The sequence below is a fragment of the Anticarsia gemmatalis genome, chromosome 14 (genome assembly GCF_050436995.1).
Source record: "Anticarsia gemmatalis isolate Benzon Research Colony breed Stoneville strain chromosome 14, ilAntGemm2 primary, whole genome shotgun sequence".
NCBI classification, from domain to species: domain Eukaryota; kingdom Metazoa; phylum Arthropoda; class Insecta; order Lepidoptera; family Erebidae; genus Anticarsia; species Anticarsia gemmatalis.
Window position 1 is genome coordinate 1,723,509 of NC_134758.1, and position 24,692 is coordinate 1,748,200.

Genomic DNA, 24,692 nt, shown 5'->3' on the forward strand with positions numbered 1-24,692 from the left:
CCACATCTTCTTCGCGTTTATTACACGCCACCCGGTGTAATGAACTGTCCCTTGTTTAAAGTTTTGCTTGCTTAAAAATGAATTCAAGTAACGATATCAGTTTATCTACTTGAAAACAAATGCTTCTTAAGTTTACGCATATTGTACCAGTTTTCGTCCAAAAACATCAGAAAGTGAAAATACTACCAAGTTGATAAAAAAATATACTAGTCTGATCTGTCAGTCATAATCATAACCTCAACTTTTAATTATTCAATATAATAAATTATTTATTTTATTGCTAAGTTATTTACTAATACTCACTTGTTTTTATGAGTAGTAAGCTTTAGAAACAAGACCGGCTAATCCACGTAAGTATAACCCTTAATGTGAACGAATAGTCTATTGTTTAAAGACTACGTGAAAGCTTAATATTATTGTCGGTTTATTATATTCCCAATTGGAGCATTATTATTATTATTCCTTATATAAGAATTATATCACACGCAATGAGACAAATTCTAACCAAATTGTTTCAATATAATCATATTACCTATAGTATTTAAATAATAGTTTTTGAAAACTACAAATATATCACACAATTTCTGAGTAATTAACCCATTCTTAAATCATAGTCAAAAAGTGATATCTATTGCAAAAATATATATATAAAGCATTAATATTGAATTTTAAAATGGTTCTTTGATACCAGCAATAACATTCTTATTTTTCTTAACTCTTTTCTGACATATATTATTATGTATTCTACATTTGTATCCATACCATTGCTACACAAAACAAACCGCCATATATTACTTCGAATCTTTTCTTCACTGAGACATAATTAAGGATCCAAGATAAAGCATGTACAGAGTACACACAATGTATACGTACCATTAATGTGTCCGTAAGATATAAATAACTAACTTATCTCAGGTCTTTATCATTGTTTGTGGTTTACTATGTAAGTTTATCAATATTGCTCCTTGGTTACAAAGATCACACTGTCTTGTGTCTATAAAAAGTATTGGAAAAAACCTTGTAGTCTTTTAAAACAATTTCATGTTAATTTTGTGACAATGAGTTGAGTCACAGAAATCACAGTGCATACTATGAGTGATGTGAAAGACTAAGGGATAAAATGCGTTGGTATAAATCAATGAAATTTAATCTATTAAACTCTCCTTGTTTCAGACAGAAATGACTCTCCAAAGATGTCTCCTGCAACTGTCAAGACAGTACCTAACAAAACGTAATCTCCTGCAGTCAAATATCAAACAGACTTACTGCGAGCTTCATCACAAATATAGCACCAACCCTCCTAGAAAATACACTGACAGGCATGAATGGGTTGTCGCAGACAAAGACATTGGAACCGTCGGTATAAGCAAATATGCACAAGAATCTCTCGGCGATGTAGTATTTGCACAACTACCAGAAGTAGGAACAAATGTCACAGCTGGTGATGAATGTGGAGCGTTAGAAAGTGTTAAGGCAGCCAGTGAAATATACTCCCCAGTAACCGGTATTGTTACGGAGAAAAACGGTGATGTAGAAAACAAACCAGGATTGATAAATACAAACTGTTATGATAAAGGTTGGCTTTTTAAAGTAAAGATGACGAATTTGGAGGAACTGAAGGAGTTAATGACTGAAGCTGATTATGAGACGTTCCTTAAGACCGATGTTGTTAAAGAAGAGACATAGTTTATTTCTTGTTTCGTTTTTTAGTTATAGAGAAGAATAAAGTTATGTTTTTGTTGTGATTAGATTGTTTTACTAGAATTCAAAAATTTATATAATATCACACCTTTTTCCCGCAGGGTAGGCAAAGACCAAAGGATGCCACAGACATATTATACATTTTACTTATTAAAATTTTATTAAGTACTAAAAGATATAAAATATTCATAAATCTACCTGAACACAAACATGGGCATTTACTTGGCCAAACATTCCAAGGTGTATTTTATAGTAATCAGTCACATACACTATATGAAAGCCTGAATATTTTCATAGCAACATATTGAATAAAAGACCGTTTGTGCGTCATCATTTTATTAGTGCAATCATAACTACAAAAATTAATGGTAAACACAATTTCACTACTTTGGCATCAATCACACTGAACAGTGTCATTAATATTTTATCACAATAACATTTTTGTTTAGTACTTCACATAAAAGAAGTAAATAATATCACAAATACACTCAGCGGCAGAAAAAGTGGCCCAAAGCAAAACTACGATAAAACTTTTTAGAATATCAATATATGGTTACTATTTTGGCTATAACTATTAGTTAAACAGTTTATACACAAGTTTAGTTACAATTTACACTAAATAGTCGTTATTTTTAATCAAAAATGGGAAAAATTAAAAAATACAGCTTTCGTCGAAATCGCTTACTGAAAGTTTTTGCAAAAACCTAATTCTGCACCAAAGAAAAAATCTAGTTTATACCGCGTGTTAACTCCTCTAGCATTTATGGTGACCTGCATGCATTCTGGCATGCTTTGGAGGATGTTTTAATTACTTCTTGAAGAACTTTATCCCACACTCTGACTAGAGCGGTTCTTCGCTCACCAAGTGATTCTGGTGGGTTGGGCAGTGCGCATACACTGTTTTTTAGCATGTGCCAGACATGTTCTATGGGGTTGATGTCTGGACTGTGAGCAGGCTAAGCCAGTTTTTGAATCCCGATATCAGCAAGGTGCGATTCCACAACGCGGGCGCTATGAGCGCGCGCATTAAACTGCATTAGAGTTAATCCTCCCGACCAATGACATCCATAAGTGGTACAACATGGTCTTGGAAGATTTCTTCAATGTACCCGGCTGCTGTTAGGCGCTGATCTACGAGACAAGCTCCGTACGTGCCTCCAAACATACACCTCTCCATACCATAACAGACCTACCTTTGTAACTGACCGTCTGACGTGTTGTGTTGGGAAAAAACTGTCCTTAATGGCGTCTTTACACTCTCTCACGACCATTTGGTGCTCTTAATGCTACTCAGCACTCATCGGTTAACAAGAACTTGCTCCATTGGTCGATAGCCAATTCACATGTTTACGAGCAAATCGTAATCGCGCAACTCGATGGTGTCTCTCGAGTTCTGGTACTCGGGTTGGTCTTCCTGCCTGTAAATTACGTTCTTTTATCCTTCGCCTCATGTTCCGTTCACTAAGAATGACTCCGCGTGCCGCTTGAAGCCTCTAGTGAATCTCAAACGCTGTCAAAAAGCGGTTTCTCAGCACCTCGAGGTTAACAAATCGGTCATCTCTTGCGGATGTACATCGTGTTCGTCCAATTCCTGGTCGCCGCGTGTAGAGACCAGTCTCACGATACCTCCTAATCGCAGACCTTAAAGTGGTACGCGATACATTGAAAAATGCAGCCACCTCTCAATGGTAATGGCCCTGATCGGCCAACAAGACCACCTAAGCCACTTGTTCAGCAGTAAGTGGCATCTTCAAATCTTTTCTAAAATCTAAATAGACCAATAATCAATAAAAATTATAAAGAAAATCGTTTCCGTGCAGCAATATTTCAAAATACAGAATTCAACTGACCTCTCGAATCAACACTGAATTCAGTTCTAACACACATTGTTAGAAAAAGTCATCCGTCACTTAAATTAATCTGAAATTCAACACTTCATAACACTAAACAGATCACTTTGCAACTACTTACAACAATATATCTTTCATATATTACTTAATTTGTTTACAAATTCACGATAAGCGCTTGGGCCACTTTTTCTGCCGCTGAGTGTATTTCAAATGAGTATCACACAAATTATTGTACACAACATTGTTTGATATGCGCCCAAATTATAATATATAAAAACTTGCTTGAAAATTCCTGCTTTAAAATGGTCAAGTTGTAAACATAAATACCTAGTAAGTGGAACATTTTTCAATCTGAATGTTTTTCAAAAGTAAGGTTACAAATCCACCATTGATTAAATTATGCAACATCAAAGACAGCAGAGAAACATATCAAAGACTTGATACTAATAAATATAGGTAAATGGTAGAAAAAAATTACTACATATGTTTGCGTTTAACTTGACCATTATAAAACTGGTTACAAAGATCTACTCAAACAATCATACTATATTAACATTTAATATTTTACACTATTATAATCTATTCAGTAGTATATAAAAGTATGCGTAATCGGTGTGTGATATAATAACATTGATCAATAACAAGATATTAGTGACATTCTGATACACATATTTAAATATAATAATTTAAATACTAAAAGAAACCTGGCAAAAATGTTATAACTGACCTTATATACCTCTACAAAACGAGCGTAGAGTTACGTGCACATACGTATACGTATATGACGTACGATCGACAATAATATATACGAAATAAAATATTTTGACCCATGTCTATGACATCTGCCGTTCGTAAGAACGTGGATGTACGTACTCGTACATACCCCGTATATACGCTCAACGTAACGTACGAAATAAAACGTTGCACGTTGTAAATGCGACCAGTGAGAGAAAATATAAATATACGTATCAGAATCCCTACTCCCATAGACATTAAAGACCACAAATATTTCATTAAGTGTTAGTTTCAAAAATGCATACACATCTATTTAATATTTAAATATGCATGTAAAGTAGTAAGAAAAACATTTATTGTTATTATACAGTGAACTTACATACATAGAATCACGCCTTTTTCCCATAGGGGTAGGTAGAGACCAGAAAACACCACTTGGTACAATCCTTACAAACTTTACAGTGAACATTGTATGGATTATTTTGTTGATATTAAAATACCACTAAAATATGAATGCTTGAGCTTATTAACATTACCTTATGACTAGACATACACATACAATTTTTATTATTTTATATTAAAAAGTGTGGTCAACTCCAAAACTTCACAATAAGGGGTATTTGATAAAAATGGCAATGTATCAGCATTTTATCTTATTCTATTTATATTAAAATTGTATGGCAACCATTTATAATTAACATTAAATATTTTGTGCTAATATTTGAAGATTGAAATGTTATTTTTAGAAAGTGGTAAGAGAATTTTCAACAAGCAACATTTAGTTTTGAACTTGGTCACACCAATTACAATATTATAACGTCATAATATTAAGTAATAATTGGCTGACATTCATACTAAATCCCTGTTAAATATCTTTATTTATATAATACACATAGAATGATGAAAAATCCTGCCTTACGTACTTTAATTATACTATAAAATCCCTCTTATGATATCTAACAAAAGATAGAAGCTCAAACACAGGAATAATTACAACGCTATCTATAAATCATTCGGTGTTCAAAAAAGCACACGAACATACGTTTATGAATGATGATACATAGAATTTTAAAACACCAAAGAATACGTGACATCCTAAGGTGAAGACATAGGTGTATGAAATGCACCCGCGTTTCGCTATTAACAATGTCAGTCCCACGTAATAGGAGGCAAGCCTATTGCCATAAACCAAACTCGAGATAACTATACATTAGAAAAAGACCGATAGCACTTTGTCCGACGTGGGAATCGAACCCGGGACCCCGTGGTCAGCAGTCAAATGCACAACCGACCACGGCACAGAGGCAGTCAAAGAATACGAAAAGAAATACAAGCAAAGAATAGTAGTACCTCTATAATTATATTATGTCACATGTATGTAGTACCAATATATATCGCGTTACATATTATAACTTATCGTGTCCATCCAGTACTTATAATACAATATCTAAAATGCCATTATTATTTAGTTTACAAAATTATCCTACAGTATCAATAGACAATAATGACGATTAATGTTAATTTATTTTTGTTCAACACCAATGTTCTGTTCATATTCTTAGTCAAATGAAAAGCAGTAGTAAATAAGAATGACGAAATAGTCATTATTTTTATAACAGTAAACTGCATACGCTTCTATAAGCATATGAAATAAAATAAGGGCATTTAAATACAATTCAAATAGTCCACTAAAAAGCATACAATAAATACTCATACATAAGTCATAGTATGTACTTATTACTATAAATACATACCCAAAACATAATTAAAATAATATAACATATCCTTAATTACAAAAAAAAAACATACAATACAAAAAAGCATAATTAAGCAATGATAATATCAAATTGTTGGTCACAAATTCTCTATGTAATTGTTTAAATACATAATATTATGTAATTTCCCTTGCTACTTGTGTATTCATATTATTTCATGTACTACTTTTAATATTAGATGAGCACCTAGTTTTTTTCATACTGTTATATACCAACACCTTTTAAATTCATTTTTGTTGCTCTTGGCATTACTATCAATTCTTATATGAGAAATTATTTATAATAATCGTAATAAAGACCAAAATTAGCCCAAGTTTCACCCGGTCTCTACAAGACATATCGGTTCAAGTTTTGAAACTATCGATGTTTGTACACATTTGTCACAATTCGGTTGAAACATTCGGGCGCGGTGATGTCGAGCTATATTTATCCCGAATTTTTCACCCACACATTTTCGGATTTACCGTCAGTCTGGGCCTGGTCTAGCAAGCCCAACTTATCACCGTTTCTAAACAAACTGTCGTTACGCAGTTTCAGTTGCATGTTCTCATATAAGAATACCATTAGGGTAGGTGAAACTAGTAAAACCGTTAGGAACACAGACTCCTATATAAAAATTACCATCCAATAGACCAATTTCTATTCTGTTTAGGCTTATAACTCCATTTTACTGTGAACGGTTTATCTAAGGACAAATTAACATTGACTACGAGAACTCTAGTTTTGTTTAAATAAGTGAACTCACAGGGTTTGATGCACGGCTGGTCGTTGATAGCTACTACTTTGACGGCCGGTTGGTTGAGAATGGTGATTTTGTTCAATGTAGGAACCCCATAGCCCCACCATTGCACGGACGATTGTAGTTCGGTCCCGTTGAGCATGAATTGTATGTGGCTGTATTTTTTCTCTTCGTAGCTGTCTGTAATTTTAGAAGGTGTTATTAAATTAGTTTTATAATTTATCAAACTTTATCCACCGCAGTTACGTTTTCTAACCAATTAGTTTTAAAGTAAAGTTTTAAATTAAAGTTGTAAAATAGAAAATATAAAATTTGACCTAGAAAATTAAATGAAATGACAACTTAGATAGATAGATATTAGATATTTTAAAAAAGGAATTTGGCAACAAAACCGGTTGCTCAAGTAACTAGTTTTTAAGTAAGTCTAACTCTTTTTCTTGTCCTTATCCCACCATTAAGTAGGGTCGCACGACATGTTTTCTTCATAAAAATATGCTATTAAGAGATTTGGCTGATGTTTTCATCATCGGCCACCTGCCTGACGACTATCCTTTTCGGGAATTTTTAAAAGGGCAACGTTTTGCTTTTATGTTTCGAATTTTTAATCTAACTAAAGATGTATTTTTTAAATGTAAAGCACACAATACGTACTCAGGCTGTCCCCGTCGTCCCAGTACAGTTCCCCCTCGGCCCGCAGGCTCAGGTCGGGCACGGCCAGCAGCTGTAGCGGCGCGCTGCGCGTCACGTGCGTGCTCACCGGCCCTTGTGTGGGGGGTGCCTGCAGCGGGATTATACCGCCGCCCTGGAGAGACAAAGATATATTGATTTTGTATTATTTTACTGAGAACAGGCAAGGTATTAGGTTCAAATCTATTCGTCTATTAGTAGCAAATCCAGATTTTTTGTTCTGAAATGCTATTTTAGCTTTAAAGACTTGTAAACCGAGAAGACCCGAGGGACGAACTCAGATGCTTGATTAAGGCAGTTGTCCCATCGCCAACGATGAACAAGTAACGAGAAGAGCTAGAATTGGAAACGAGTTGGCGAGCCGCGGGGAGCGAGTGCGTAATTGCGGTAGTTGTGTAGCTCTGCTACAAGCGAGTGCGTGAGTGAGACGAGCGATTACTCACATCACTGTCATCATCGTAGGGAAATGTCCGCTGCTCTCTCGACGTGTGTTCTAATCGCGCGAGTATCGCTGAGCGAGTGTTGTCTTTCATGGTTCTGGTCGCTTAGCAACAAACTAGTGAAGCGAGTGCTCGCCGTCAGTGTGAACAGTCAGCGATCAACTGTTTGTACATGTGTCTATTTTGTTTACATGGAATGCATATCTATTATACGTTTCTTGAACGAGAAAATAGCCGATAGTTTGTCGTTTTCTCGTCGGCGGGACAAGTGCCTTAGGAGGAGTTTAAAAGCACTAGTGAATTACAAATTAGGACGAGCGTGCTTGAGCTGATAAAAATGTTAGGAAGAACCAAAGTGACAATACTACAGTTGTCCAAAATCGTATTATTAATACCGTAGGTAGCTACCTACAGCTGTGGATCATAACGTCATAAGTTTACCTTGACAGAGACAGTCTCATTCTCAGTGAGCTCCAGACTCTTGTCCACAGCGAGGAACTGTCCGTCCAGGATGTTGTACCAGCACTGCGGGGGCGGGAACACTCCGCGGGTCACCACGCTGTTCTGTTGCAGGATGGGCGTCACCATGATGTAGGGACCTATCATGAATTGGTCGTCTATATCGTGTAGATTGTTCTGTTCGGGCGCTCTGAGAAAAGACATTAAGTTCTGTGTTAATAATTTTGATATAAGGTATTCCTAATACGATAAGTAATAAAAACATGTATTTTCAAGATTTAATGATGTCAAGTGGGCGTCAAAATCAGATCACACAGCACTATGACGTATGTGGACGTATGACCGCATTGTGCGTAGGTGCCCTAAGAGGACAATTTTGTAACAATTTCTACACCAGAATATTTAAGTTTGAAATGTTGTGTCAAACTAACGTTCCCTTTATTTTATAGAAATGCAGCATAATAATATCAAAATATATTTTTTATAATGTCACTCATTTTTTAAACAATAAATATATGAAACAAGTTACTCACTCAAAGAACAGTGGTCTTATCACAGTATCACCGAACACGTGTGCTCGCCAGAACAGAGTGTAGTAGTAGGGAAGGATTTCATATCGGAGCCGCAGTGCTTTACGACTCGCTTCTACCACGTCTGGGCCGAGCGATACTGGGTCTTGTGCCTGAAGGAAAGAAGATAATAATTATTTATTTTGAATTGTTTGATAGTGTTGTAGTAGTAGTCAATTAACTTATTCAAAGTTTACTTAGATATTTGAAAGTTTCCGCGATGATTTCTTTTACCAAGCAACGTAGGTTCATTGATGTGTGTCTACTGCTTTAAGATATAAACCCCGTAACGGCGACCGTACTGCTCCATATCGAACACATTACTAACCTCGGGACTAAGATTGCAGGCTCAATACTATGACGATTTTAAATACTTGCTAAAAGTTTATAAAGTAAACCTTTTTTGACTATGACTTTGAATAACAAACAATCTAAGGGACATTTTCTCTGAATATTAGTGATTATTTCCTACACAAACGTATACATTCCAAAATCAACACTTAATGCAATAAGTACCTTAGCATCAATAGTATTATGGTTCCTGCTGAAGGGGTAGAAGGCTCCGAGCTGCATCCATCGCTTGCACAGCTCCACGGTGGTGTCGCGGTTGAACCCGCAGATGTCCGCGCCCATCATCGGTATGCCGAACAAACTGAAGCTAAGCAGCTCTGAAAGATAAAATAAAGATGTAAAAAAAAAATATATCGCGACGAATCGAGAACCTCCCCCTTTTTTGAAGTCGGTTGAAAACACTGATATTTGGTTCAAAACCTTTAATCAGTGTTTTTAGGACTCCATATAAGGTTTAAGCTGTTCGCAAATGGTCATTCTCTTGGATAAAAATGAGCAAACCAATCGGAAATACGATATGTCAAGACTTTTGAATCGATATGAATAGCATTTTGAATAAGATTTATTGGGTCCTCACTACTCATTCTAAGATCTATTTTAGGCTCTCAAGGTCCGCGTAAATAAAATCCACTTTGACAGCTATTAAGTATGTCGTTATTGAAAGGCTCAATGTTTTTTACCAATTTTTCTTTTTAAAACATATCTAATCATGTTTTTTTTATTATATTATGATTTTTTTTCCGTTAAGGTTCAGTATATTGATAAATAACGATACTGTAATAAGTAAGATATTTACCAGGAATAGTCATTCTCATATCATGCCAGTCACTGGCAATGTCCCCGCTCCAGTGTCCCGCGTATCGTCCGAACCCGACGAACGTCGCTCGAGATATTATGAACGGACGCTTGCCACGTATTTCTGCCAGCGCACTGTAATTAAAAGATAAATTTTGTAATAAAAAATGATGAAAAAATATAATGGTTTTATTTGTAGAGTATAAAAAAAATAAAAAAAGCAATTCTTTTAAGGTAAAAGGCACGTTTGTATTTGCCCGAGTATGATCAATACCAGAATGTTTATTTTCTCAGTCGCACCTCTGTTGATATTAGACTAAAACTCTTTAGTCAGAACAATTATAACCGAAGGCTAAACCAAATACACTTACAAGTTAGTAGCAATAGCTTCACTCATCGCATATAGATTGTGTAAATCGTAATGTTCTCCTAGGAAGTGTTTGGCGTCCATGCACAGCGTGTGTGTACGGAGCTGAGGGTCGCTGGTTCGAGGCCGGTAAGGGATAGTCTCCGGTGCACATGTCCCGAACACTGGGCCGTCTAGGAAGTTTGAAGGTTCGTTCATGTCCTGAAAGACGTAATTTGAATTAGCACAGGACGGTTAAAGATCAGTGGGTTAAGCAATCTCTGCATTGTACATTCTATAGATGGGTGGAAGAAAGTTGAGCGATTTATTTCAAAAAGGACGTTTAAAGTTGGTCTCCGTTTTTGTCAATTAAGAAACGGTGGTTAATTTATCTCATTCATAATATCAAAATGTTGAATTACTTCAGATGAAAACAATATAAATTAGGCGCTAATTTGACTCGAACTTTAATTTGTGATGTTGTATGTCACTATAACAACAAAAGCTCTTTGACGTTTCATTTGCCAATACTTCATATATATAATAGGTTACACGGCATATTGTTTAACTGAGAGACACTTGGAGATAAATAGCACAGATGTTGTAACTTACAATCCAAACGCCGTCGTAAGGCACTTGTCTGTGGTAGTCGGTCATCATCTCCACCCAGTAGCTGGTCGCGTTGGGGTGAGTGAAGTCTGGGAACACTGTGTGCCCTTTGTTCCATACCTGAATATAATATTTATAAAGTGAACTTTGAAATAAAAGACAAACGAAGAAGATAGTTGTTGCTAGATCGGTAACATGATTTCTACCAACGAAAGATTGATTTATCGAGCACGTATACGTTTCTACACGTGTATGCAGCATTTAAAACATCGATATTTAAAACTTTACATTTAATTCATCGTTAATTTAGATATTTGTCATGTCTGAGGAACTGAAAAACAATGAGAATATTATTGTAAATGTTTTACCTGTCCCACAAATATTTGATTGGTGGAGTTCTTCACAAATATATCCATTTCTACTCCGCGGTCGTACGCCGCGTATGTGCCCGGCTTTAGAGACTCACCGATACCCGGATCTGTAATGTAATGCATTATTTATATAATTCTGCTGAAGAAATGCCTTAATAAGGCTTTAGCTATGTATAAATATCATTAAAAACATATAAATTTAACCTGTTAATATCTCACTACTGGGCAAAGGTAATAAGGGAGGCGTTAGGACATGAGTCCACCTCCACATTTAAATATGTAATTAAAAATATATAGTAGAACTGTAAATATAATATGCTAAATAATATAAACTCACCAATAATCATAATATAGTGCATTCCTTCATTATGTAATTCTTTGACAAATTCAGGCAGACCCGCGTAATTTACTTTGTCGTATGTAAAATCATTGTTATCATGCATGTAGTCAATGTCGTTCCATTGTACATCCTGAAATAATGAGAAAACAATAATAAAGCTAGCCATTAACTATAGAACCCAATTTTAAAAAAATGAAAAATTCATGTCATGTCATAAATGAAATTAATGGCTTCTATCTATAATGTAAGTGTTTAGTTATTTAGTTAAACTTCTAGATTGTACTTACAAAAGGTATGCCAGCGTCTCTATTAGCTTTCCAGATTTGTCTTGTTGCGTTCAAAGAACCGTAATTGTATCTGAAAATTAAATAAATTTTAGAGACAAAATATTATCAGTGTAGATTTTTTACTATTTTTTTTACGCACAATTTAACATACACTCTCAACTTAAATTATTGTAAGTCGTAAAAGTATTTATAGGATATTTCATTATTAGACTATTCTTAGCAATTTTTTTTTTTTTTTTTTATTATACTACATTACCAAAACCAATCATAAAATCGTTAAATACCTGCTAAGATGAAAGCCGAGTGCCCAATAAGGCGGCATGAAGGGCCGGCCCACCAGCTCCGTGTACTGCGCCACCACGTCCTTGGGCGCCGGGCCCACGAACACGAACAGGTTGAGGATCCCGCCGGTAGTGCGGTACGTGATGCCCGGAGTTGGCTGGAGGACTATGTCTGTAAATATATTTAACTTTAAAGTATAATATTAATGTCTATTTTTATTGTAATGTAATGCACCTTTACAAATATAAACCTAGGTTTCCACCGCAAGCGGAACGTTCCCATTAATGACTCGCAAGCGCTAACTTCATGCTTTGGCATTCGACTTTGGCGTAAATGCAAGTTTGCGCTCGCGAGTTTAAAAAAGTAAATAATGGCTCCGTTCCGCTAGCGGTGGAAACCGGGCTTAAGAGCATGCAAGTCACCCAATAATGTTTCTTTCACCACAAAACAGTGCCCAGATATACGCCAACGAAAATTGTGAAATATTTCTTAATCGGATCATTTGAAAAAGCATGACATTTTATATATGAAACGCACTGTTCAAGTTTGTATGCATTAATAAAGCATCAAGCCGCTGTGTAGAAATCGAAAAGTAAATACAAGAAACATAGGAAGAGCGTGTAGATGACAGAAAGGACGCAGCCGCCATTACATCTCCCTTTTAGTAATCACACAAATAAAAAGTGTTCTTAAACATATTTACAATATGTGTCACGTATAACTAGTTTTAGTGCAAATATATACAAGTGATACCGTACCCATAGCGTTAGAATTGAGTAGTAGCATGCCGTGACTTTTGCCGTCGTGCTCCACCGCCAGGTAGAATGGATGTGTGCCGTATAGATTCACCTATACAACAGTTTATAAGAATGTAGAAAAAGAAAGGGTGTTTTTTTAAATAATAGATTGTAGAAGAAAATCCAAAACCACAGAAAACCACCTGTTTAAGAAACTTTTTGAACAAATGAGAAGAGCTGACAAGAAACTCTTAACCTTTTGAAACGGTAATTTCAACTTATTCAATACAAGGTAATTTAATTTATATAGATTTGCATCATCGTCTCTTATAAGATATAAGTTTTTGAACATGAATATCATTGATTTTATCCATTTACATATTGATGAGAATTTGAACAAATTTTCTCCAAGTCGGTTATTTCACATAGCTTTAAAATGCAATGGAGGATAATAAATAGGAGTACTTATGTAAAAAGATAACAACAAAATTACGGCTAAATGCCCCTTTACTTTAAGTATCCAGTAGCACTTTTAAGTATTACATTTTCACTTTATCTTGAATCGTAGAGAGAAAAATACTTTTGAAAATCACCAAATGTATAACGATGATGCTACATTCATTAGAGGGTCTGAGATAAACAACTTACCCCTTCAGTAGGCGCTCTATCTCTATTGAATAACGCGAAAGTATTCCAGTTGACACTGTTCATAAAACGAGCTCGTTTCTCGCCCAAACCGAAGATGTGACTTGTGGATAGTACTGCAGATATCTGCAGGAATTTATCTGACAGTATCAGACCGCCTATGTCTTGAGTGTTTATGCTGGAAAGTGAATAAAAGTAATGTAAAAGACATACTATACTACCTTTGCCGCAGTTTATTATGCTACTTGCAATGTATTTAAAAATTTTAAGTTAAATTCATATATGCATGAAAATTGTCAAATGCTGAGTAGCATTGCGAAGTTTACAATACGACATGGAATAGTTTACGTTAAATCTATAATAAAATGAGATCAAAAAGCTGTTATATTTTATATACTTGCAACTTAAAGAGTTCTTAGTTTATATGAAACCTTAACCTGTGTATTTATTTTAAAGTATTAAAGGTAACTTACATAGTAACATTATCGGAGTTCCTAATAATTTTGAAGCCGATAAAACCTCCATCGACTTGCACGCGGTACTTCTGTTTGGAGAGAGGTTTGGGTACCATCATTATTTCTGGCTGGGGAGGCTCAAAGCGTTTGTGTTCTGCGTCGTAGATCTGGAAAAAAATCCAAGACGTGTTAAGTAACATATCCTATTTAAAATTATTTTTTTAATTACATAATAACGATGTAAACTTAAGTACCATTTTAACAGACTTCAAAGATGATCTTCTGTTTTTGGCCTGAATGTAGGCATGCATATCTGTGGCATGTCGTTGACATATTATTTAGTTTTTATAGAACTATGGTGAATAGTTCTTGATGATGTTTAACGACTATACTTTAGAGTACCTGGACGGAATGTCCTATCTATAGTCTCGTTTAAAAAAATATATTTTATTCAGTTTCTGCTATATCTCGAGAAAGTAGGAGAGAAAGCCAATTAAAGTAAGTTTACTACATTCATACATTAACATGCTAGAGCATTAATAACGAAGTCTCTCACCTTAATCTGCAAGCAATCATCCGACAGATACTTGAAGTCCATCCTGGCGAGTTCAAAGTCGCCCGGGTACCCGGACGGGCGCACCTTCTCCATATAAACGTTCATGCCGTGCTTGTCCTCCGTCATGTTTATAAAGCGAAATGAATCGAAGTGCGACGGGTAGAAGCAGTAGGGGACTCCGTGAGCGTCCGTTGACTTCCAGCAACAACCTGGAATATTGGTTCACATAGATTAGATTTAGATATAGTTCTATCACTACATAACATGAAACAAAGTCCCTTTCCACTGTCTGTTCCTATGTATGCTTAGATCTTTAAAACTACGCGACAGATATCGATGCTGTTTTTTTCTAGAATTAGATCTTTTATACTAGAAAATGGATATTAACGCGGTTTTTTACTAGATAGTGATTTGAGATCAAGGTTTAAGCAATACATCGGAATAGGAGCATACGGATCGTAAGGATCTGTCACTTTGTATTAATTTCTGTGGCGCCGAAATACGGACACAGTGAGTGCGCTGTTTTATGAGTAAAAATTGGAAGGATTTTTAGTAACATAACATTTTAAAACGGATCTTTCAGTAATTTTGGCGAGATTGAGTAACAATCATCCATCCAAACCTCAACAGTTTCGCATTTATAATATTAGTAAGACAATATACTTATTTAATTAGTCCACTAAATTCAAAACGCTTACTTTTCAATCCAATATTCATAATTTACAACTCATTAAAAACAACAACAAATAATGAATATTTCATAACACGAAGATATCATGTTACACGCAAACCGCAGTGTTCATAACACACCTATTACCTACTTACATAAATTAGTTAAACATAATTATATCAAAGGAAATCACTCTTTAAGTAGGTGTTGAGTTCACGAACTTACGAAGGTTATTGGTTCATGAAATTTTTAATTTTCACGGTACATTAAAATAACATTGAGCGTTTGTGGAATACAGCTATGTAGGCAGTTCAGGGCCAAGAATTAGAGGTAGTAAAGCTACATATTTGAGGTCAAGTAATAGATGGGCGGCCGGAATAGATCTTGGAGAATACAGAAAGCGGCTATCAATTAATCATAAAGAGGAGCAACTACTCCATAAATTCAACTAATAATTTGTCTAGAGATACTGCCTTTGAGGTAATAGTGAAATTCAGATACTGGTTATTACTTACGACAAAAAAGAAATCGCCGGAAGATTAATTATAACCTAATGAGGCTTGGCATGCACGATTCATCTCAATTATAATGATTGATTCTGAGTATTTCCAAAATAATGTAGTTGTATCAAAGATGCCACTGCCTGCTGTATAAGCCTACGAGTCACTGACCTAAATTACAAACATGAGAAGTTGGACTACAGTACCTAATACAAACAGACAAGTTATATTCGTAAAACAAACTCACCTCGTTTATTACAATCCTTTTCATTAGCATTGCCTTGCGGGAAGCAATCGAACCTATTAATTTCATCCACTTTCGAGCACATATCTTGCAGTATTTCAGCCGTACGGTCCGGGTATACATTCTTCTTGTTCAACTCCGCTTTCTTGCGAGGGTCTGTAGCGTTGCTTTTGTTCTTTGTGCTAAGGTTGTTGTGGTCGTGGTAACGGTATTCCGGTACCTGCTGAGGTGGAAACTGCGTTTGTTTTAAAGTCTGCCCTTAACTTAACTTGTCAGGTAAATGATCTAAGAATTAGATATCTTCTATGACATCATTAGTTAAGTAAGAAAAATCGTGGGGGAACCTTGTCTGAGGGTTCTTTAAAACGTCTAGAAGGGATACAAAATGCCCAAAACTAACTCGACTAGCGCAGAGGACCTAAGGCGTAACCTCTAGTCATCTTAGAAGTACACCCGTGCATCTTATCAGAATAGTAATAGGCTAAGTCTAATCAACTATGTAGTTAAAATCGAAATAGAAAAATCGAAGGCAAAATAGAATCTCGAGATAAAAAATAGTTAAGGAAAACTATAAAGAATTGGTTGAAACATAATGTTTTAGCAAGAACGAAGTTATGAAACGCAACTAACCTTTTCATATGGCAACGGAGATAACGGTTTCTTGATTGTGTCGGGATGTGTTCTCTCCCATAGCTTCCTGTAAGAGTGAATAATTGCATGAGGCTGTGCATTGTCTCAGTATTAAGTCAATGAATTTTAACAAATAGCGATATACTAGTTGCGCGATTGATCGCATGTAGATACATAGTTGACAAACGAATGAAAGTCCAATCTATATTATGTTTACAATATTATTGATATTGTCTTAGTGGAATATTCCACTTATCTGTTAAGAGTAACTAGAAATAGGTCACCATCTCCACTGTACTTAAAATAGACGATGAGAATAGTACTAACGGATGTACCTACTGACGACCAAATAGTGAAGCATAACTCAATTTTTATGTGGTACTAGCTGACCCGCGCAACTTGGCTTGCGTCACATAAGAAAGAATGGTCATAATTTTCCCCGTTTTTGTAACATTTTTTACTGGTACTCTGCTCCTTTTGGTCGTAGCGTGATGATATATAGCCTATAACCTTCCTCGATAAATGGGCTATCTAACACTGAAAGAATTTTTCAAATCGGACCAGTAGTTCCTGAGATTAGCGCATTCAAACAAACAAACAAACAAACAAACAAACAAACTCTTCAGCTTTATAATATTAAATAAATTAAATAAAAATAATAATATATATATATTATAGTATTATAGTACAGATTTAAACAAATTTTGTCACTTCAATGTCTAATGCAGAATGAGGCAAAGATGAGCAACTAAAAGTGTTTTTTTTATTATTGTACTCAACGTAACATTAAACAAAGGAGCAAAATAAAGTTGGAAATACATAAACCTTCACATAAAGTTTATACCTGTAATGTTCCTCTCCCCAAGTACCGCCGACTGCGCCCCCTACAGCCCACCAGGCACCCACACAGAGCGCACACACCAGCGCCACACCCAACATGCCTGAACCTAATCCAGGCAGGTGCTCCCAAATACGCTGGAATATGTTACGACGCTCCGAGAAGCGTTGGTATCTATAAAGGAAAATTAATTGCGTTTAAGAACATAAGTATTAATAATGAAACACATAAAGTAATTAACTTGCTTTAATGGCATTTATAGATACATAGGTTGTCAGAGTTTAGAATTTGATCCTAGCATTTCTACAACCAAACATCCTCGATGTTGCTGCCTGGTAGAGGAAACATACTGAGGTCAGAGACATACTGATTACTGAGCTTTGTTGGTTGGTTGTCTGGTTGTCTGGTTGCTGGCACCAAACAAGAATAAGTAGTGGTAACAGTTCTCCTGTGTACACCAGAGCGGACTAGCAAAAATATCTCTAAAAACATAGTCTAAAATTGTAGACTTGTAGTCAAAATAGATCTAGTCATGTTAATGCTGAACACAGTATGATAAAGAAATTATGTGCATGCTGATAATATAATAAAATGTCAATAAACACTGGACATAAAAAAGAAACACTATACTTAATCTTCTTCTTGGTCATTATTCCACTTATCTCACAGAAACAATTATCAAAATGTTTAATTCAATAAAAACAAACAACACAAGCCAGACTACGGCAATGTTATGAGTTGTTGGACAAATTACTATTTATATCAACTTTATATCAAGACGTAACAAAGTTCATGTTTACGTTCAAACCGCAAGATAAAATAACACAACAATGGATAGCGCCTAGCAGTATAGTTTATTTCCTCTGCACTTTGTAACTTGGAATTTTAAATGTGAGTATAATCGTAAAACTACATGTTTGTAGTCAGCATTTTAGTGTGCAGCAGTTGAAATTAATACCAATTGTAATAACAAAATGCTTTATGGACAGAAAATTTAAGTATGAGGCATACAATTGATTTATTTGAGCAGTGTTTTTTTCTAAAAGTTTAGTTGAAACAAGTATTAGGATACAATTTGATGCCCAATTAGATTCTCCTAGATAAGAAAAAAATCATGAAACACAGGAATTGACTTAAAATTAAACAGAATCAAGAAATTTACACATAAATGAGGAAAAGAGCATCATATAACTGCTAACTCACAGTGCTGGATAAAAATAATTTTGTTTAACAAATAATGGCTGCGCCTAGTGGGGTTGTCATAGTTATAAGTATAATCTTGTAATACTAGACTGGTAATAAATGATATTTTTTTAATGTGGAAATAACTGGTGGATATTAAAGAAGAAATAAACCACTTACCAAGAAAATCTCTTACTTTACAATTAAATGATAACTTTTATGTTGTTATTTCAATAATAACAAATACGTCTAATACTTTGTCCAAGACTCTGAATAATAATGATGTATTGTATATTGGTATTTTATACTCCCTGCAGAACAATACTATCTTGAAACATAACTCACGGAAAATTATTAACACAAATTCCAGAAATAGAACTACTTCTAAACATATCGGCTTATATCTTAACACATTCATGGCAATGTGTTTAAATTGAATAACAAAATTATAGCAAAAACTATAGAATACTATTTATGTTTCAGCTATGTTGCATCTTGAATAGATAATGTTATATGGTCATTGCAGAAATATAATGCCCTATTGAGATACTAGTATCACAGTAGGGACCTTATTCCTCAGCTTTGTGTATGTGAAATCTATCAAATTGTGCTTCAATTGCTGTCTCCTAACTAAAAGGTAAATACTCCTAACTAAAACAGAAGCACCAGGATGCTATCTATTTTTAAATAACCACAACAATGTCTTTTATTTAAAAGGAAACAATAAAAGTGCCCCGAGCAAGACAAAGGATTTAAAGATATATAGTAAATATTACCTGTGTTCCCTAGATGTGGATTCTCCTTCGTTCTTAGGCTTCGGAATAACACCACTGAACAGTGGAGCCCTGCCTCCTTTGCCATTGTACCTCCCGAATGGAGCAAAAGAATTGGATAATTTCCTCTTAAAAGTTACACTCTTTGGTCCGTTTAAAGACGTTTCTGTTTGTCTCTCACCACTCCGCGAACTCTCACCCTCTGTTTCCGCCAATTTCGTAGTCTTATCATTCTCATAACAAAGACGATAGTTGATGTTGTCATTCAAAGTCAATAGGTCAGTTTTTGAGCCCGGAGATTTATCACAAAAGTCCTCAAAAGACACAATCTCGTAATCCTCGTCATCTTCCCGTGTTTTCTCCGGTTTATAAGGTATTTTCGGCATAATTTTATCTTGATTTCTTTACACTAGGTGCGACGCAACGAACCCATGAATCTAATTTTAGCTATTGTTAAATAACATTACCGTATAGTTCTTTCACAATAGTTACTTAAGACTTAACAGTTAACAAAGCTAAATTACCATAGAATAGTTAGTTATTGAATCACAATAAGAAATTCAACAAAATTTTAACAATAATTCGTTTGTTATTGTTTTTATTTTTCTATCAGCCAGTAATGGCAGAAGGGCTCAGATAGTTGGTCATTCTGCCTATTTCAGTAGTTCATTCAAATCATTATGACCGAATGATTTTGGTAAAGTTTTAAAGGTTTCAATTATTTTCAATCGCATTGGCTTCAAGTAAAACTCTGTATACATAAATTACATCTACAATTTTTTCTGTAATAATATATCATAATATAGATTGCAATTTTCTTGGCCAGTTTGTTTTTTTAAACAAAAAAAAAACAACACACCGTTCGCGCGTTTATGTTTCGGCACCTACCTATATTGTTTCGGGTAGTTTTACAAAACTGAAGGTAGTTTGAAATTTGTTTTTAACAATTTGTAAGTCAAGCTACATAGAAGCAAATGCGTGGACAACATGGTGGACTGTGGATAGCTAAAATTTTCTTTTTAACTCGTGGTTTTAAATTCTAACCGAATGAAGTAAATTGTGTCTATAATGGATTGGAAAAATGCTAAGATGTTGTTGGTTTCTACAGCAACAATCGTCGTCGCTTCACAAGTAGCGAAAAAAGTGTACAAATACTTTTTCAATTCTAAAGCGTCTCGCACGCCGGAGACAAACAGCGACGACACATGCAATGAAGTCCTTAGCCTAAAGAATCGTGAAATAAACGATGTCATACTATTCTCTGACGACGTGATTCGGCATACGATAAGAGTACCACCGAATAAAGACTTAACCATCTGTGAAAGCAGGGAGCTGAACTGCTTTAAACTAATTAAGTACATCAAATCAGCACGTGAAACTTTAGACGTGTGCATGTATTTAATTACAAGCAGTGAAATAGCTGAGCAAATCATAAGATTGGGACAGAAACATGTCATAGTGAGGATAGTTGTTGACAGTGATATGGCTTATTCACCTCCATCCCAAATTAAAAAGTTAAAAGAATACAGTAAGTAATATTAAATTATTTGCACGTAAAGACGTCCAAAGTAAATTTGTCTGCTCTTCCGTATGTTACTTACGCGCTTCTGAACCTAAAAAATTTGATGACATTCTAATACCTAGGTTGATTAAAGGGACCGTAGCCTGGATAATGCTTTACGATGCTATATGCTCCATGCGGTCAAAGCCACATTGTAAACTTCAAACCTAGCAGACGTTAATAAAGGCATGTAACCCAGTGGGAAGTGATTATTCTAAGGATATTTCTATATTTATCATAATGTATGTTTCAGGTTTCATCCAAGTGCAGACGAACAAAAAGTCTATTTTGATGCACCACAAGTTTTGTATAGTTGACGGGCCCAAAGCCATCAGAAGAAAAAACATCTTGAAAGCACATGCGGAAAAATTAAACGTACATGCACAATTTACCAAAACTCACTATAAACCACCTACAAAGAACAAACTTGTAAGAGGTTTCGTGATGTCGGGATCATTAAATTGGTCTACTCAAGCTATGGTATCCAATCACGAAAGTGTTATTGTTACATCAAATCAAAATATAGTCGGAAAATTCGAGAAAGAATTTGAAAGTTTATGGGTGGAGAATGAGCCGGTGATTAATTTATACAAAGATTTTTAAGTGCGGTAAATTCGTTTCCAAATTCAATTTCTAAAATTTTACTGTCTTGTTCACAGGCATTTATGACAACATCGTGATAGTACATCGGCAAAAGTTTTTAGCATGTAATATACTAGATATATTGTGGTAAGTATGTTATAAAACAAACTTTATTATATCCATAGAATTTCATAAGTAGTATAGATACTGCCTGAACAGTTTGCTAGTAGTTATCTCTATCCTTATCTACACACAGGCAGCACTGTTGTTGTTTTGTTGAACGATATCATTCGATGTGTCATTCTCGTTCATTTTCTGGATTTCAAGTCATAGACAAGAACATGTTTTCATTTTGTTAATCCATGTTGGTTCAAGATATAAAAAAAAATGCATCTGGTCTAAAAAAGATTATTTTGTGTTGTTTTAAATTAAAATATACATATCTGACTAGTAAAGAAAATTTAAATTCACATTCTTTAATTGTAACCTCTACAATGTTTTCACTTCCCGTTCCTCGCAAGTGACAGGAGACAACCATAGACTAGTCCATGTGCACTTCAATTTCGATCGATCATATGTTTTCTTTGTGTAGTTTTTTCAGCCGCTGTAATTCGAATTGGTTATAAAGTTCACGTGTTATATTGGCTGTAAACCCTCGGTTATCGAATCGTTTTACTATTTCGGCAGTATTTGTGTCTTTCCAGTGTACATATCAATTTTAGAGACAAAAATTACGTGGTGCATAATAGGTGCATTTGTATGTGCACGTGCTTGCATTTTTCAGGCTAATTGTAAAGTTTCAGTTCAAAACTGAGCTGCAAGGTGACCTTAGATTCATTAGAGCCGTCTCTTTTACGTAACGGTACCCATTTAGGCCAAGATTTTTATTTTTTTCTTAGTAAAAACGTGTGTTTAAGAGTGTTAGAAGAAGTTTCAAATCTTAGGTTGGAAAATACTTTGGTTGTTTTATTACAACTCAGTGTCATCATGAATTTAGTGTCCTGGATCACGGTTTGGTTGGATGAAGTGTCAGTGGTACGTATAAAACATTAAAACACTCAATTAGTCAGTACATACGTGAAAAAAACAAAATTATTTTGAAGGACATTCTGGAAAGGTCATTATGTTTTCATTATTTTTCTGCTTATTTACGTGTTGTAATCATCATTTTACGTCACCCCCAGTGAAATACTAAATTCGTAAAAAAGTTAGGATGTGTAAAATTTAAAAAAACAAGTAGATAAGTAGTTATCAACCAATATTAATAAACACCTGTTTCTGTGCATATCTAAGAACAATAATATAACAGTTTACTAAGTTAAACTGTTGACCATGCAGTTGAGACATACATTTTAAGTCCCTTCAAAGTGCCACATAGGCATTTTTTCTTCATCCCATCTTAAATTTAGGTTAAGTTATTTTATGGAGACCATAAAATATCTGTATTTTTGAATAAACAGTGTACCCTTTAATGTTTATGTGTCAATTTTAAGATATTTTCATAAAACCAGAGAATTTACTTACCTGTAATTTGCACAAATGTGTCTTTTAATAAAGATGTAATATAAACAACTTTTATATATTATACTTATACTTACATGAAATTACCATAATTAAGAATCTCAGAACCATGATTCATTGAAATTTTCCTAATATAACATGAGTAACCTATATATATAAATAATAAATAAATCTTTGAATATAATTAGTATTGACTTTGATTTTCTAGTACTTAGTCTATTAGAGGTATTCTATAATCATTACACATACTTTTTGTAGTCAATTATAAGGGTAATTTACTAAGTTTATAATGATGTTGATCATATGCAATATTCAGTTCAAAGTTGCAATTGAGACAGCATACATACCATGTGTTGAGAACTCCATGATACACTGCAATCTCTAAAAAACATTAAATCATAATATTTAGTTAATGTATAAGATATTTACTATTTTGCTAGACATAATACAGAAGGAAATTTGTATATTTTGAACTTAAAAATAGAAGAATCAAGTTTTCCGATGAAATTGATAGGAATAGTATTGTTATGATAATAGATTAATCATTATTTTCTTATCTATAGTGCTGTAATAGTATTAGTAGGTGTATATAATGGTTAATTAAATGACCTTTTCACGAAGTATAAAACAAATAGGTGTATTTTTAAAATATGGGTCAAATAAAATTTACCGAGACTGACATGTGGTCCACTGATTAAAGATTCTTGGATGAATGTTGATTTACATATCAGTAGAACATAAGATTACATAAGGTAGAATATAAATATAGTTTAGCTAGAGTACAAAATATGTACGTAATATGAACTTATTTATTTTATTTATAGGTAATAATAGTAAACAATGTGTAACAATTTGACCAATAATTATTGAGTAAAATCCTGTCTTATTGTCTTTACTTAAATTTTAGTAACAACATTTTATTTAACTTTATGTATGCAATAAAGTATAATAATTATTTTCTTTTTGTTTCAGATAAACACAACAAATATAAAATACCACATGTGCAAGTGTATAATATGTGCTAAAAATTATTATAAAGTGAACGATTTTAATATAAATTGTGCAAACGACGGATACAAAACGTGAAAAAGTAAAATTTTTGTGTGAATGTCAACAGTTTTCCGATGTGTTTATATAGTGCACTTTGGATGCAGTGTTCTTCGCTAGATGGCGCTGTTGGAATTGTTGTTGGACAAGTGAGACACTTGTTCCGCCGCTCACCGCTAGGTGGCATTAATGGTATGTTAAGGACTTTATTTTTGTTTGGGTTGCCAGCGACATCTAGGAGCGAGTAGCGTAGTTAATTTAGTTCCAAGTTGTTAGACAGATGTCGCTACGAGTATCATTTTTACATTTCTCTATTGATATAATATCTTTGAAGAATAAGCCAGTTCTAAAGAAACTGCTTAATATTATTTTATGTTACGTGCTTAATAATGAAAAGAGCACACTTTAAAGTTTA

General features: G+C 34.4%; 3 protein-coding genes across 6 annotated transcripts; 2 read left to right on the forward strand and 1 right to left on the reverse strand.

Moving 5' to 3' along the window:
• Positions 1–191: 191 nt before the first annotated feature.
• Positions 192–1,745, forward strand: ppl (glycine cleavage system H protein, mitochondrial). 2 transcript variants are annotated; one of them, XM_076122650.1, is made up of 2 exons: positions 192–350; positions 1,178–1,745. In XM_076122650.1, exon 2 carries the CDS (start codon positions 1,180–1,182, stop codon positions 1,684–1,686), a length of 507 nt encoding a protein of 168 aa, XP_075978765.1. In that variant the 5' UTR covers positions 192–350; positions 1,178–1,179; the 3' UTR covers positions 1,687–1,745. The 2 variants fall into 2 exon arrangements, with proteins under 2 accessions (XP_075978765.1, XP_075978764.1); XM_076122649.1 differs by having other exon boundaries at positions 195–350; positions 1,174–1,745.
• Positions 1,746–3,589: 1,844 nt separating this feature from the next.
• On the reverse strand, positions 3,590–20,195 carry LOC142978549 (lysosomal alpha-glucosidase-like). Of its 3 annotated transcripts, none has more exons than XM_076123036.1 (20): positions 19,570–20,195; positions 17,618–17,785; positions 16,774–16,840; positions 16,147–16,366; positions 14,730–14,938; positions 14,192–14,340; positions 13,722–13,896; positions 13,095–13,185; positions 12,339–12,507; positions 12,055–12,124; positions 11,765–11,897; positions 11,425–11,534; positions 11,060–11,176; positions 10,473–10,669; positions 10,103–10,236; positions 9,472–9,623; positions 8,920–9,068; positions 8,369–8,576; positions 7,452–7,602; positions 3,590–6,980 (listed from the first exon to the last, which is right to left on the reverse strand). In XM_076123036.1, exons 1-20 carry the CDS (start codon positions 19,950–19,952, stop codon positions 6,679–6,681), a joined length of 3,354 nt encoding a protein of 1,117 aa, XP_075979151.1. In that variant the 5' UTR covers positions 19,953–20,195; the 3' UTR covers positions 3,590–6,678. The 3 variants fall into 3 exon arrangements, with proteins under 3 accessions (XP_075979151.1, XP_075979150.1, XP_075979152.1); XM_076123035.1 differs by having other exon boundaries at positions 16,147–16,378; XM_076123037.1 differs by lacking the exon at positions 19,570–20,195 and adding an exon at positions 18,242–18,400 and having other exon boundaries at positions 16,147–16,378.
• A 324-nt stretch (positions 20,196–20,519) lies between these two features.
• On the forward strand, positions 20,520–24,469 carry LOC142978496 (mitochondrial cardiolipin hydrolase-like). The gene is made up of 4 exons (XM_076122969.1): positions 20,520–21,094; positions 21,381–21,703; positions 21,787–21,856; positions 24,203–24,469. The coding sequence occupies exons 1-3, from the start codon at positions 20,635–20,637 to the stop codon at positions 21,805–21,807; spliced, it is 804 nt and encodes a 267-aa protein (XP_075979084.1). The 5' UTR covers positions 20,520–20,634; the 3' UTR covers positions 21,808–21,856; positions 24,203–24,469.
• The last annotated feature ends 223 nt before the right edge of the window (positions 24,470–24,692 follow it).